The sequence below is a fragment of the Rhinopithecus roxellana genome, chromosome 15 (assembly GCF_007565055.1).
Source record: "Rhinopithecus roxellana isolate Shanxi Qingling chromosome 15, ASM756505v1, whole genome shotgun sequence".
Classification (NCBI taxonomy): domain Eukaryota; kingdom Metazoa; phylum Chordata; class Mammalia; order Primates; family Cercopithecidae; genus Rhinopithecus; species Rhinopithecus roxellana.
The window spans coordinates 45,721,417-45,734,131 of NC_044563.1; the positions used below are offsets into that span (position 1 = coordinate 45,721,417).

The 12,715-nt window shown below is 42.5% G+C and overlaps 1 protein-coding gene across 16 annotated transcripts in view; it reads left to right on the forward strand.

Annotated features, from left to right (window-relative positions):
* Positions 1 to 11,421: 11,421 nt before the first annotated feature.
* The window catches only part of PICALM (phosphatidylinositol binding clathrin assembly protein), a 113,967-nt gene continuing 112,673 nt past the window's right edge, over positions 11,422 to 12,715 (forward strand). For 11 of the 16 annotated variants that reach the window (XM_010356011.2, XM_010356008.2, XM_010356012.2 and 8 more), the window contains exon 1: positions 11,727 to 11,856. In XM_010356011.2, the coding sequence (XP_010354313.1) occupies positions 11,727 to 11,856 (130 nt within the window). Of the gene's footprint in view, positions 11,857 to 12,715 lie in introns of all 16 variants that reach the window. The other 5 variants (XM_010356013.2, XM_010356019.2, XM_010356007.2 and 2 more) reach the window with 4 other exon arrangements.

Consider the following 12,715-nt stretch of genomic DNA (forward strand, 5'->3'; position numbering starts at 1 on the left):
TGGAAGAGAGTTTGGCAGTTTCTCACAAAACAAACATATTCTTACCATACGATCTAGCAATTGTGCTCTTTGGTATTTACCCAAATGAACTGAAAACTTATGTTCGGCCAGGTCCAGTGGCTCACGCCTATAATCCCAGCACTTTGGGAGTCCGTGGCAGGCGGATCACCTGAGGTCAAGAGTTTGAGGCTAGCCTGGCCAACATGGTGAAATCCTGTCTCTACAAAAAAACAAAAATTAGTTGGGCATGATGGCAGGTGCCTGTAATCCCAGTTACTTGGGAGGCTGAGGCAGGAGAATCACTTGAACCCAGGAGACAGAGGTTGCAGTGAGCCCAGATGGCTCCACTGCACTCCAGCCTGGGCGACTGAACAAGACTCGGTCTCAAAAAAAAAAAAAAAAAAAAAGGAAAAAAGGAAAAGAAAACTTATGTCCACACAGAAACATGCACATAGATGTTTATAGAAGCTTTATTAATAATTGCCAAAACTTGGAAGCAACTAAGATGTCCTTCAGTGGGTGAATGGATAAGTAAACTGTGGTACACCTAGATAAGAAAATATTATTTAGTGCTAAGAAGAAATGAGCTATTATGCAATTGAGGAAAAGGCACTGAGGAATCTTATTTGCATATTACTAAGTGAAAGAAGCCAATCTTAAAAGGGCATATACTGTATGATTCCAACTATATGATATTCTGGAAAAGGCAAAACTATGGAGACAGTGAAAAATCAATGATTGCCAGAGGTTGGGGAAGGGAGAGATGAATAGGCAGAACACAGAGAATTTTTAGGTCAGTAAAACTATTCTGTATGATTCTATAATGGTGGATACATGTTATACATTTGTCAAAGCCCATAGAATGTACAACTCCAAAACTGAACCCTAATGTAAACAATGGACTTTCAGTGACAATGATGTGTCAATGTAGGTTCACTGATTGTAACAAATGTACCATTGTGGCACTTGATGTCCACAGTGGGGAAGATTGTGCATGTGCTGGGACAGGAGCTATGTGGGAACTGTCCGTATTTTCCACTCAATTTTTCTGTGAATTTAAACCTTCTCTAAAAAAAAAAAAGGTTTATTAATTTAAAAAATCAGTATGTTCAAACTGAATACAACATTCTTTCCCTGCTACCTTTCCAACTTCCCCCTGCTCCAGGATTCTCCTTTTTAGTGAATAGCATCATGATACAACCAGAAACCTAGGAATCAACCTAAAATTTGCATTCTCCTTAATCCATTGCATGCTATCTCTTTGCCAACTCCTATGCACTTTCACCTCTAGAATCAATAGCCTTCTTGTTATTTCTGACGCCACTATCATACTGTATCCACCAGCTAGTTTTATTTTGATCTTGCCCTTGGGATAAGTGTTATAAAGGAGTACAACTATTTTTAGGAGCTTTTTGTTTTCTAATCTTCTGTAATCCTACTGTGAATCAGGCCTAATGAAGACCATAAAATGTAAAATTTAGCTGTCCAAAACTTTCCTGATATCTCATAACAAGGCTGTAATTGAACTAAAAACCAAAACATTATACAGGTAGAGGAAGAAGAGATGGAATCATGGTTTCTGGCTCAGGGGATCATTTAAAAGACTAATTGAATTTCAAGTATGAGAGGTTCCACAAAGATTAGTTCTCCATATCACTTCTGTCCTTAGAATCTTTCAATCTTCTTCTTGCCTTCAGGGCAATATCCAGGCTCTTTTTAAATGTGGCATATAAGCTATCTTCCTTCCAACTTCGTCTGTCCTTATTCTCCATTCACACAGTTATTCAGTCCAAAATCCTAAGAGTCATCCTTTCATAGTCTTTACTTGAGCAACTGTCCCCATATTCTACTTTCTACCATTCAATCCACCAGCAAATTCTGTTGATTCTCTATTCAACATATATATAAACCTATCTACTTCTTTTGACTTCCATGCCTACCACCCTAATTTAAGTCAGATCACTGCTCTTCTGGTCTACAACAATTCCTTCTTAGCTATTTTTCTTGCTTCTATTCTTATTTTACATTCCATTCTCTACACAGCAACAAGAATGTACTTTGCAAATTGCTGCCAAATCTCCCTGTATTAGTTTCCTCTTGTTGCTGCAACAAAATGACCACAAACATAGTGGTTTAACACAATAGAAATTTATTCTTTTATCTGATTTTAGACTTCTAACCTCCAGAAGTTACCTTCTTTTAAGTTAGTGTTAAAATAAGTCTAGTGGGACCAAACACAAGATGTAGACAAGGATGATTCCTTCTAGTTTCCAAAGGGAATCTATTCATTGTTTCTTTCAGGTTCTAGGTGTGACTGGCATTCCTTGGATTGAGGCTGTATCACTATCTCTACTTCTGTTATTACATAGCCTTTTCCTCCCTCTGATTGCCTGTGTTCTTCTTATAAGTACCCTGGGATTACACTGGTCCCACCCAGATAATCTAGGATAATCTCCCCATCCTAAACTTTATTAAATCTGCAATGCAACATTTCTATCTTTTTTTTTTGAGACGGAGTCTTGCTCTATCACCAAGGCTGGAATGCAGTGGCACAATCACGGCTGACTGCAATCTCCGCCTCCCAGGTTTAAGAAATTCTTGTGCCTCAGCTTCCCGTGTAGCTAGGATTACAGGCATGCACCACCACGCCCAGTTAATTTTTGTATTTATATTTACTTATTTTTTGAGACACAGTCTCCTTTTGTCACCCAGCTAGAGTACAGTGGTACGATCTCAGCTCACTGCAACCTCCACCTCCCGGGTTCAAGTGATTCTCCTGCCTCAGCCTCCCGAGTAGCTAGGATTACAGGAGTATGCCACCATGCCTGGCTAATTTTTGTATTTTTAGGAGAGATGAGGTTTCACCATGTTGGCCAGGCTGGTCTCGAACTTCTGACCTCAAGTGATCCACCTGCCTCAGCCTTTCGAAGTGCTAGAATTATAGTCGTGAGCCCTGTACCTGGCCAACATTTCTTTACCATGTAAAATATAGCCATGGGTTTCAGGCATTAGGACCTGCCATCTTTGGCAGGGAGGGGACATAATTTAGCCTACCATCCCCATACAAAAACTATGAGAAAACCTGCTAATTATAAAAATCTGGATTTATTAAAGTTACTAATAAGGAGAAGCATCACCATAACAAAATTTTAGTAATGTCTCAAAAGGGGGAGTTAGGGAAAGGTATTACGTACAGGATTTGAGAGGAGGCTGGTGTTAGTCATGGGGGGATTTATGGCTGACATTAGTAGCCAGTGCAGAGATTGGTTTAAATTTGTTAACTAGATGAGCTATAGAACATATGTGTGTGCAGAGTTACATTAAATCAGTTCATCTGTGGTTTAACTTGTAAGTCTCTAAGCAAGTTGGCATTAGAACAATAAGGGCTTCAATTTTGTGTTTGTGTTGCATGTCATGGAATGGTACAGTTGATTCATTTTGCAAATCATTATAGTTTTTGCTTCATTTCTCAGTCTCCTTTCTTTCAGCCAATCTTCAACCCAAGTTGGAAGAAATACTATTATTACCTGGAACATGATCAGTCCAGATCTGGATTGCTATTTAATAAGTTGCAATGGTATATTGAGTTTTTCATGGTAGTTATTTTGACCTCTTTATGAAACCTTCTCATTCTTTTTGTTGAATGATCATCTGTAAATTATCTAGTTTAACAATGGATGTGCAGCAGCATTTAAGACTCTGATGATCTAGTAACTGCAATGCAGACAGACACTAAGACAAAATTGATTATAGAGTTCACAAGGCATTTCAAAGCCATAGTCCCAGGTTTTCAAAAGTGGACAATGAAAGCATGTGCCATAATCCATTTAGATCTTCCTTATATAATCAAGTGTCTTTTCCCCTTTAATTTGGGTAGTGTTTGTTCAACCTTACTGCTGTGTGAAGAATTGGTCCCGTATTTGTTGTCAAATGCCTTAGGAATACCATGAGTAAAGGAGAAAGGTGTTCATTAACAATCAAGGACCTTACTCCAGAAGAGGGGGAATAAAATAGCCAAGAGGATAAAGATGCAAAGCCAAAAGGATAAACATATAAAGAACATGGCAATTTATGCCCCTGGGAAACCCTCACTGATTGCTCCAAGCAGAATTCAGGGTTCCTTTTCTCTGTTCTTTTAATACTGTATGCAACACCTCTATCATAGTACTTAACATACTGTGTTGGCATTTTGTCTAAGTCATCTCTGTATCCTGAGAATGTAGCAGAGTACTTTGCTCATAGCAAATCCTGGGTAAATGTTGATTAATCCTATTTATGGAGTGACAACTGTGTGTCAAGCATTTTACTAGTTTTTTTGTATACATTATGTTAATCCTAACAGGAAATCTGCAAGATATTTACTATTATCCCTGTGTTATGTATTAGAAAGTGAGTAACTTGCCCAGAGTTTTGAACCTAAGTTCAAGATCTAATGTGTCTGACTCCAAATCCAGTATATCTCCCATTACTTGAAATGAATTAATAAATCTCCTTCATTTTTCTGATACCTATTGGTCAAAATTCAATATCCCAATATTAACATTAGCATTAAGCTTCTGATTTCATTTTAGTTCAATGTTGCATGTTCTAACACATTTTTACTTGATTCATCCTCTTAGGTTACAGAGAAAAATGGCCCCCAGGTATGTTAACATCTCATATGTACTAATTTTGCTCTACTTCATAATTAGAGAGGTTGTGTGTGTGTGTGAGTGCATGTGTGTTTGAGACAGCGGCTTACTCTGTTGCCCAAGCTGGAGTGTAGTGGCCCAATCTTAGCTCACTATAACCTCAAGCTCCTGGGCCCAAGCTATCCTCCTGCCTCAGTCTCCCAAGTAGCTGGTATTATAGCTGCACACCACCACACTTGGCTAAGTTTTAAAAATTTTGGTAGATAAGGAGTTTCACTATGTTGCCTAGGCTGGTCTCTAACTCTTGAACTCAAGTGATCCTATCACTGAGGCCTCCCAAAGTGCCAGAATTAGTTGAGGCCACTGCACCATGCCTAATTAGAGGTTTTTATGATGATTCAGGGTCAAGGTTTGGTTAATTTTCCCTTTCAAGGGACGGATTGTATTTAACAACCAGTCTAGACATCATCTCTGAATAACTAAAAAAGTCCAAACATATTGTTATTTTGAAATTTTAAAAGTAATGTATCTGAAAGAAAGGAAAGTGTGGCAGGAATGTGTTAAAGATAGTAAGAGAGCCTCACACCTGTTAGAGAAGCTGGAGATTACCCTGATTATTGTTTTTGTAGCCATGCTAGATGTAGCAGTTTGTACTAAAGGGCCATATGGAATTTTTATGAAAATTTTAAAAGTACATGAAATAGTTCCACAAGGAACACAAGTAGTGAGAGCCCAGCTGTAAAGTTAGGTAGACCTGAGCTCCAATCCTACTTCCTCAACCTAATAGCTGAGCAAGCTTAAGCAAGTTACTTACTTTTCCTAAGCTTTAATTTCTTTATCAGTAAAATGGAGAGAAAAGAAGTGTATTAGGTAGGGTAGCTGATTACTGTAACAAACAGCATCAAAAATCTCAGGGGATTTATTTATTTAGAGACAGAATTTTGCTCTTTCGCCCAAGCTGGAATGAAGCGGCACAATCTTGACTCAATGCAACCTCTGCCTCTGAGGGTTCAAACAATTCTCCTGCCTCATGTCTCCTGAGTAGCTGAGATTATAGGCGCATGCCAGCATGCTCAGCTAATTTTTGTATTTTTAGTAGAGACGGGGTTTCGCCATGTTGGCCAGGCTGGTCTCTAACTCCTGACCTCAGGTGATCCACCGCCTCAGCCTCCCAAAGTGCTGGGATTACAGGCATGAGCCACTGCGCTCGGCAGCATAATTTATGTTTCTGGTCATGCAGTTCTCACGGGCAGCATTCCTCCAAGGATTCATCTGTGATCCCAGGCTTCTTACATTTTGTGGTATTGACCTCCTCTAGATTCTCTGAAGTCTTCATTCAGCCTGTAAGAAGGGAAAGAAAGAGAATATGGAGCATGTGTAGGAGGTTTTTGAGGCCTTATGGGTCAAGCCTTAAATGGCTTTCATTATTTCTGTCCACATTCTCTGGGACAGAAGTCAGTCACAAGATCCCAACTAATTGCAAACGAGGCTGGGAAATGTGGTCTAACTATGTGCTCAAGGGGAAAAGGACACAGTTTGCTGTCTCTGCCACTTAAGGTCATGAAGTTTTAGGGTGTAACTGAGATAATGTATGTAACATGCTTAGAACAGGGTAAGTAATCAACAAAGTCACATATTATTATTATTGTCACAAATACATATGCTGGGAGTCTGAATAAGTTTCCTGCAGTTGGAAGTAGAATACAGTCATACATCACATAACAATGGGGAAAAGTGCTGAGAAACGTGTCATTAGGCAATTTTGTTGGTTTGTGAACATCACAGAGTGCACTTACAGAAGCCTAGATGGTATAGCCTACTACACACCAAGATTATATATTATATAGCCTGTTGCTCCTAGCCTACAAATCTGTACCACACATTACTGTACTGAATACTGTAAGCAACTGTAACAAAATGGTATTTGTGTAGCTAAACATATGTCTAAACATAGAACAGACACAGTAAAAACATGGTATTATAATTTATAGGACCACCCCTGTATCTGTGGTGTATTGTTGACTGAAATGTCATGCGGCACATGACTTCATTTGTTTAGAGGTTCTAGCAAGGGAACTTAGCTACAAATAAAAGTCCTTACCTTTGTAAGGTTATGTGACCTTATGATCTCTAACTGACTGGCAGCATCAGGAAGTGTAAACACAGAAAGGTGAGGGAGGAAGGGTTTGCCATGTGTTCATATCAGTTTAGTTAGCTTAATATCAAAAGATTATAATTTAGATAATAAAGTATAATAATAAATGTAAAAATTCTGGTCAATTTTCTCTTCCATATTCCTTTGCCACTTTCTTAAGTCATTGATGACGACTTAAGGTTCCTCAGGTGCAGCATACTTTCACCTATTTTCTTCTTTGTTACCACTTAGAGACTAAGATCTCTAAGAAGGGAGGCCCTGTTTGTCTTGCACATTATTTTATCTTAGCGTCTAGAAAACCCTGGCACATAGTATGCAGGCAAGAACTATCTGTTGAATAAATTTAGTCTATATTGGCAGCTGCTTCAAGTACTGGCTAAAGGGTCTGGGTAGAGTATTGGAAAGAGAATTATTTTTTAAATCTTGCTTCTGCCACTTAGTTATCTGTGGGATTTTGGAAAGTTACTCAATTTCTAAGATTTGGCCAGGTGCGGTGGCTCATGCCTGTAATTCCAGCACTTTGGGAGGCCGACGTGGGCATATCATGAGGTGAGGAGATCGAGACCATCCTGGCTGACATGGTGAAACCCCATCTCTACTAAAACTATAAAAAATTAGCCAGGCATGGTGGTGGGTGGGTACCTGTAGTCCCAGCTACTTGGGAGGTTGAGGCAGGAGAATGGTGTGAACCCGGGAGGTGGAGCTTGCAGTGAGCCGAGATTGCACCACTGCACTCCAGCCTGGGCAACAGAGTGAGACTCTGTCTCAAAAAAATAAAAATAAAAAGTAATTTCTAAGACTTGTCTGTTTTCTTGTATTGGATGGGCATGATACTTGGGCATGATACTTTTTGAAGTTATTGTTATGAGCATTAAATTTTTAAAGTGTAGTGTTTCTAGCACATAGGAGGCATTTAAAAAAACTTGCTCCTTCTCCCAACATTCCCTGTCTCTCTACAACATACCTTTCAGTTGGAAGAGCCTAAGAAATATCTAGGAAATATGTTACTCAAGTTTTTTCCTTCTGTTTTGGGTCTGCTCCTTTACAATCAAAGCAAAGAGACCTTCGAGTTGAGAACTGACTAGTTCCCAAAGGACTGATAGGTTCACTATAAATAGTGTTTAACACTTAGAACCCCTATGCCTGACACACAGTTCAATACATATTTTTTGAAAGAGTAAATTAATTAAGAAGGTACTAAATAAGGATGATGCTCTAAACAGATAATTATGGGATGGACATACTTTATTTATTTATTTTTAGAGACAGTGTCTTGCTCTGTCATCCAGGCTGGAATGCAGTGATAGGATCATAATTCACTGCAGGCTTAAACTCCTGGACTCAAGGAATCCTCCTGCTTCAGCCTCCCAAGTAGCTATGACTATAGGCTTATGCCTCCATGCCCAGCAGACATGCTATATGTGTGAAAAAGTGGGCAGATTGTATCAAATGAGAGGTTTGGAGTGATGGTGTGTCTGAATGTGTGATTTCAAAGCATTCTCATTTATTCATTCAATCACCATCTACTGTGTATCTACCTTGCATCAACCATAACACTAGCATGGATGTATCTCTGCACCCCCATGTTAGTGCAATTAGTCAATCACAATAACAATCAGATAACAGAAGCACATATAAAATATGAGTAACAAAAGGAAACCAGCAACTGCTTATTGGGATGTGAAACAGCATGACATCCAAGTATGTCAAGTAGTGTGATATTGGCTGGAGTGCATTTAAAGGAATCGGAAGAGATGAGGCTTAACAAGTAGCAGGTAGGTAGGGGAATTTAGAGGAATGGGAAGAGACAAGGCTCAACAGGTTTAGGTGGCCATGTGAGTTGTCATATGTGGAACTTCAGGTGAGATATTTCTTGAATAGACCGAGGAAACTGACACAGAGAAAACTTAAGTATATAAGATAAAGTAGGTCAGTAATGCCTATTCTTAGTTCTAATCCCCATCTTCTTCTAAATTGCTCCATATATTTCATTTCACAATTACACATAAACCTCTACAATGGTCACTGATTATTTACATACTTAGAAACTTCTAAAATGGGGCCAGATCATGAAGAACCATGTATGCCATGTTGAGAGTCCTTAATTTCATCCTTTAGGGTAGCGATGGGGGAGCTAATGGAAGATCTTAAAGCAAAGAAAAGACAATCACATTTTAGTTTCAGAAAGATCTGAATTGGAGAGTCAGGATATAAAAGACAGAATCAGCCAAGAAGTTACTAAAATAGTCTAGTGCAACAGAGATCATAAAGGCTGGAACTAAGGCAACAGAAGTGGTGTTAGAGATGGGATGTGTTTGAGAGTAGGTTAGGCTTGATGAGGGAAATAAAACAGAAGGAGAACTCTGAATCACAGCTTTCTGAGGGGAGCTTCTGGGCATGTGGTGAGGCCATTAACAGATATAGGGAACAGTATGAATTAAAGATGTAGGATGCTGGGCAAGGGCAAGCGAAGTTCAGTTTTGGCCATGGTGAGTTGGCATCTGTGGAACTTCAGGAAGAGATATTTCCTGAATAGACCAAGGAAACTGACACAGAGAACACTTAAGCATGTAAGACAAAATAGGTCAGTAATGTCTATCCTTAGAACAATTCCCCATCTTCTTCTAAATTTCTCCATAGATTTCAGTTCACAACTACACATAATCCTCTTCAATGATTATTGATTATTTACATAGTTAGAAACTTGTACCACGTATACTTGGAAAAAAATAAAATGATATTTCTAACAGCAGCTTGTTAATAGGGTAAACATGTCAACAATTATTGTCATAAAAACGGTTTGAAAGAACCTCTTTGGTAAAAGTAACAGTGTAATGCTTTCCTGTTATGTACTTAGGAATGACGGACATTTTCCCTAAGGATAAAATATTCACCTGCTGATAGCTAGACCATGTTAGTGTTGACCTCAGTTTGGGGTTTACCAATGCAGAGGCTCAAGCCAACCAGTAACTTATACAGTGGAAACCACAGACCAGTAGCAATGATGGCTGATAACATGTCTTGAAAATTTGGTAATTCCACTGCCCAATGGAGATGGGACAGCAAACTGGGCACCAAAGCACAGATGGATTGCAGTACACTGAAGGAAGTCATTATAGTTTTGTGAAATTGGAGGCTGGCTTGACAAAGATGAAGCCCGCCGGGATTAAGAACTCTGTGTTCTTGGCAAGAGCATGTTGCTGCAGAATTTCACCAGCCATAGTGGGGAAAAAAGGGGGGTGAGGGGGTGTGGGGAATATGGAATGGGAGACCACAAAATTCCTGATATGATACATAAAATGTTAAATATCTATCAGCTTTGCATCCTTTGAGAGTCACCAGATTGAAGCACAGTATTTTGGATTTGGCTGGCAGATGGTGTACACAGACTTTCTGAGAATGTTAGCATTTCATTTGAAACTAGCAAGATTACATGTGACTATCATGGTAACTTAACAGTCAAGAGATTTTTCAACTTATCCCTAACCCTGGGTTAAATGTAGAGGCTCTAATAACATATAAAAAGCTTTGTTATGTATGGTCTGGGTCTCATTCAATAGTATTTCAGGATGTAATACTTCTTTTAAAATGTCCACAGGGCAGCGTCAACGTCTTTCCATGGAAATCTGGCTCACCCAATAAAAGACGCCAAGGAAAGAAAGACTAAACCAAGAGAGATGGCAGGCAGTGATGTTTGGACTATTTGAATGGGACTTCTCCATTTACCGCCCTCTCACTTCCTTCTATGGTCTGGACCTTTAATCACCACAGCAGTCAGCCATGTAGGGTCAAGCTAATCGCTGTTGACATCATCCTACTACTTCCCTTTTCAAATTCCAGTGAAGCTATGTGTTTCCTGTCCTATTCCACACCCTAGAGAATGAATAGGGGCCAGCTAGTATCTAAATTTAGAATGGCAGCAACGTGTCGGGTTTTCGGAGTAGAGATAAACAAAACCAGGTGACATTTCCAAGCCTCTCAAGGAAAGAGGGGGAAAAAAAAACCTTTCTGGGGTAAGTGAATAAGGAGAGCTTCAATAGTTCCACGGTAGAGAGAGGCCTGCTGGCAGGCTCAGAAAATAGGCCGGCTGGAACCTTCTCCTTTAAGCCAGGAGGGCGGCTTTGGGAGGCGTCTCGAAATACATTCTTGACTCTGCTAGGAAACCTCGGGGAGCCAGAGGCCTAATACCCTCGACTTCAGGGGAAGCTGTGACGGCAGTTGCACCTCCTTTGTCAAGCTGTTGGTTTCAACCACAGACACGAGGACACACTTGAGTTGGGGGTAAGCGGAGAAGCCTGCCGCCCCGCCCCCAGCACGCCGCCCTCGCCATTCCTCTCCCGCCCCGCCCCCCGTCTGTGACCCCCGCGGGCCGAGCCTCAGGCGACCTGTTGGCAGGGAGAGTCACGTGACGCGCCGGCTGCGCACTCCCCTCGGGGTGGCCTCCTGTTGCGCCCGCCTGGCGAGTTCCATCACGTAACGCGCGGGCGCCGCCCCGCTCTTCCCTCGTTGAGCGAGGGAGGGCGGGCGTCGAAGAGGAAAGGGAAGGGGAAAGGGGCGGGAGAAGGGAGGAGGGGCGGTGTCCGAGTCACGTGACCCGGGGGCAGCCCGGAAAGCTCCGAGGAGGAGCCTGGCGCCGCCATTTTCCTGCAGCTGCCTGTCCCTCTTACCCTGCCCGGCTCCAGCTGACCAGGGAAGGGGTGGGCTGAACTGAGGCGGGGGCAAGGGAGTGCCCGACATCTTGTCCGACTCCGCGGGTGATACAAGCCGGTTCTCTCTGGACTGGGTGGCAGCGCGGGGCCCCGAACCGCGCCCCAGGCCGGCAGGCGGGGAAGGAGCCGGTGGGGGTAGGGGGTGCGGTGGGGGGTGGGGACCCTCCGGCTCTTGGGGGTCCCAGTCCCCGCCGGCTGCTGAGCGGGTGGGGTGGTGGAGGAACTGCAGAGATGTCCGGCCAGAGCCTGACGGACCGAATCACTGCCGCCCAGCACAGTGTCACGGGCTCTGCCGTATCCAAGACAGTATGCAAGGCCACGACCCACGAGATCATGGGGCCCAAGAAAAAGCACCTGGACTGTGAGTGAAGCCGACCGCGGCCCCCCTCCCAGGCGCCCGCGCGACCCGCGTCCTTCTCCCCCTCTCTTTTCTTTCCCCTGTCTGCTGCCTCTTCCCTCCCTGAGTCTTCTCTGGCACGGCGGGTTCTGTGCCCGTTGGGCTGTGTTCTTTTGCTTCCATCACACCTGCCTTCACGGCCTCCGCTCCCCGTCTCAGAATCTGACAAGCCAGTCCCCTCCCTATTCCTAGGGGACCCTCCCCTCCTGTCCGGTGCGCTACCACACCCATCATACCCAACCAACTTGCCTCCCCACCTGGCTTCTCACCCGCTACCAGTCTCCACTGCAGCCTTCTGCTCTCCCTTCCCACCCGTCCGGTGCCGCCTTGTCGCCCTCGCCTGAGCGTCTGCCGAGCCCCATTGTTTCTTCATCAGCCTTCTTCGGTTTTCCGCAAACGCTTGGTTCCTTGCACCCAGATCCCTGTTATCCCTCCGGGCTGCCTCCCTTGAAGTGATCCCTCACTTCCTTTGCTCCACTAGCTGCTTCTTCCATCCGTTCCTGGCTTTCTTGTCCACCTTCCCTCCCGCGTTTGGGTTACCTTTCATCGCCTCTCTAGTAGCTTCAGTGTAGTTTTTTTGACTCATTTTATTTTAAATACCATACCCACTTACCCGACTTTTATTTCAGATTACCTTCTTTGTGAGATTGAAAGTAAAAGGATTCAATTTGGTGTAGGGAAAGCTTTCTGGAAAGTTGGGATTTTTATTTGCCGCTGGTGGAATTTAATCATTGTGTTGTCCATACTTTTGACTGGGGTGAGTTTGTGACTGTCAGCTCTGCCCCCCACCTTTTCAAATGGGGAACTGGAAAAAGGCTTTTTG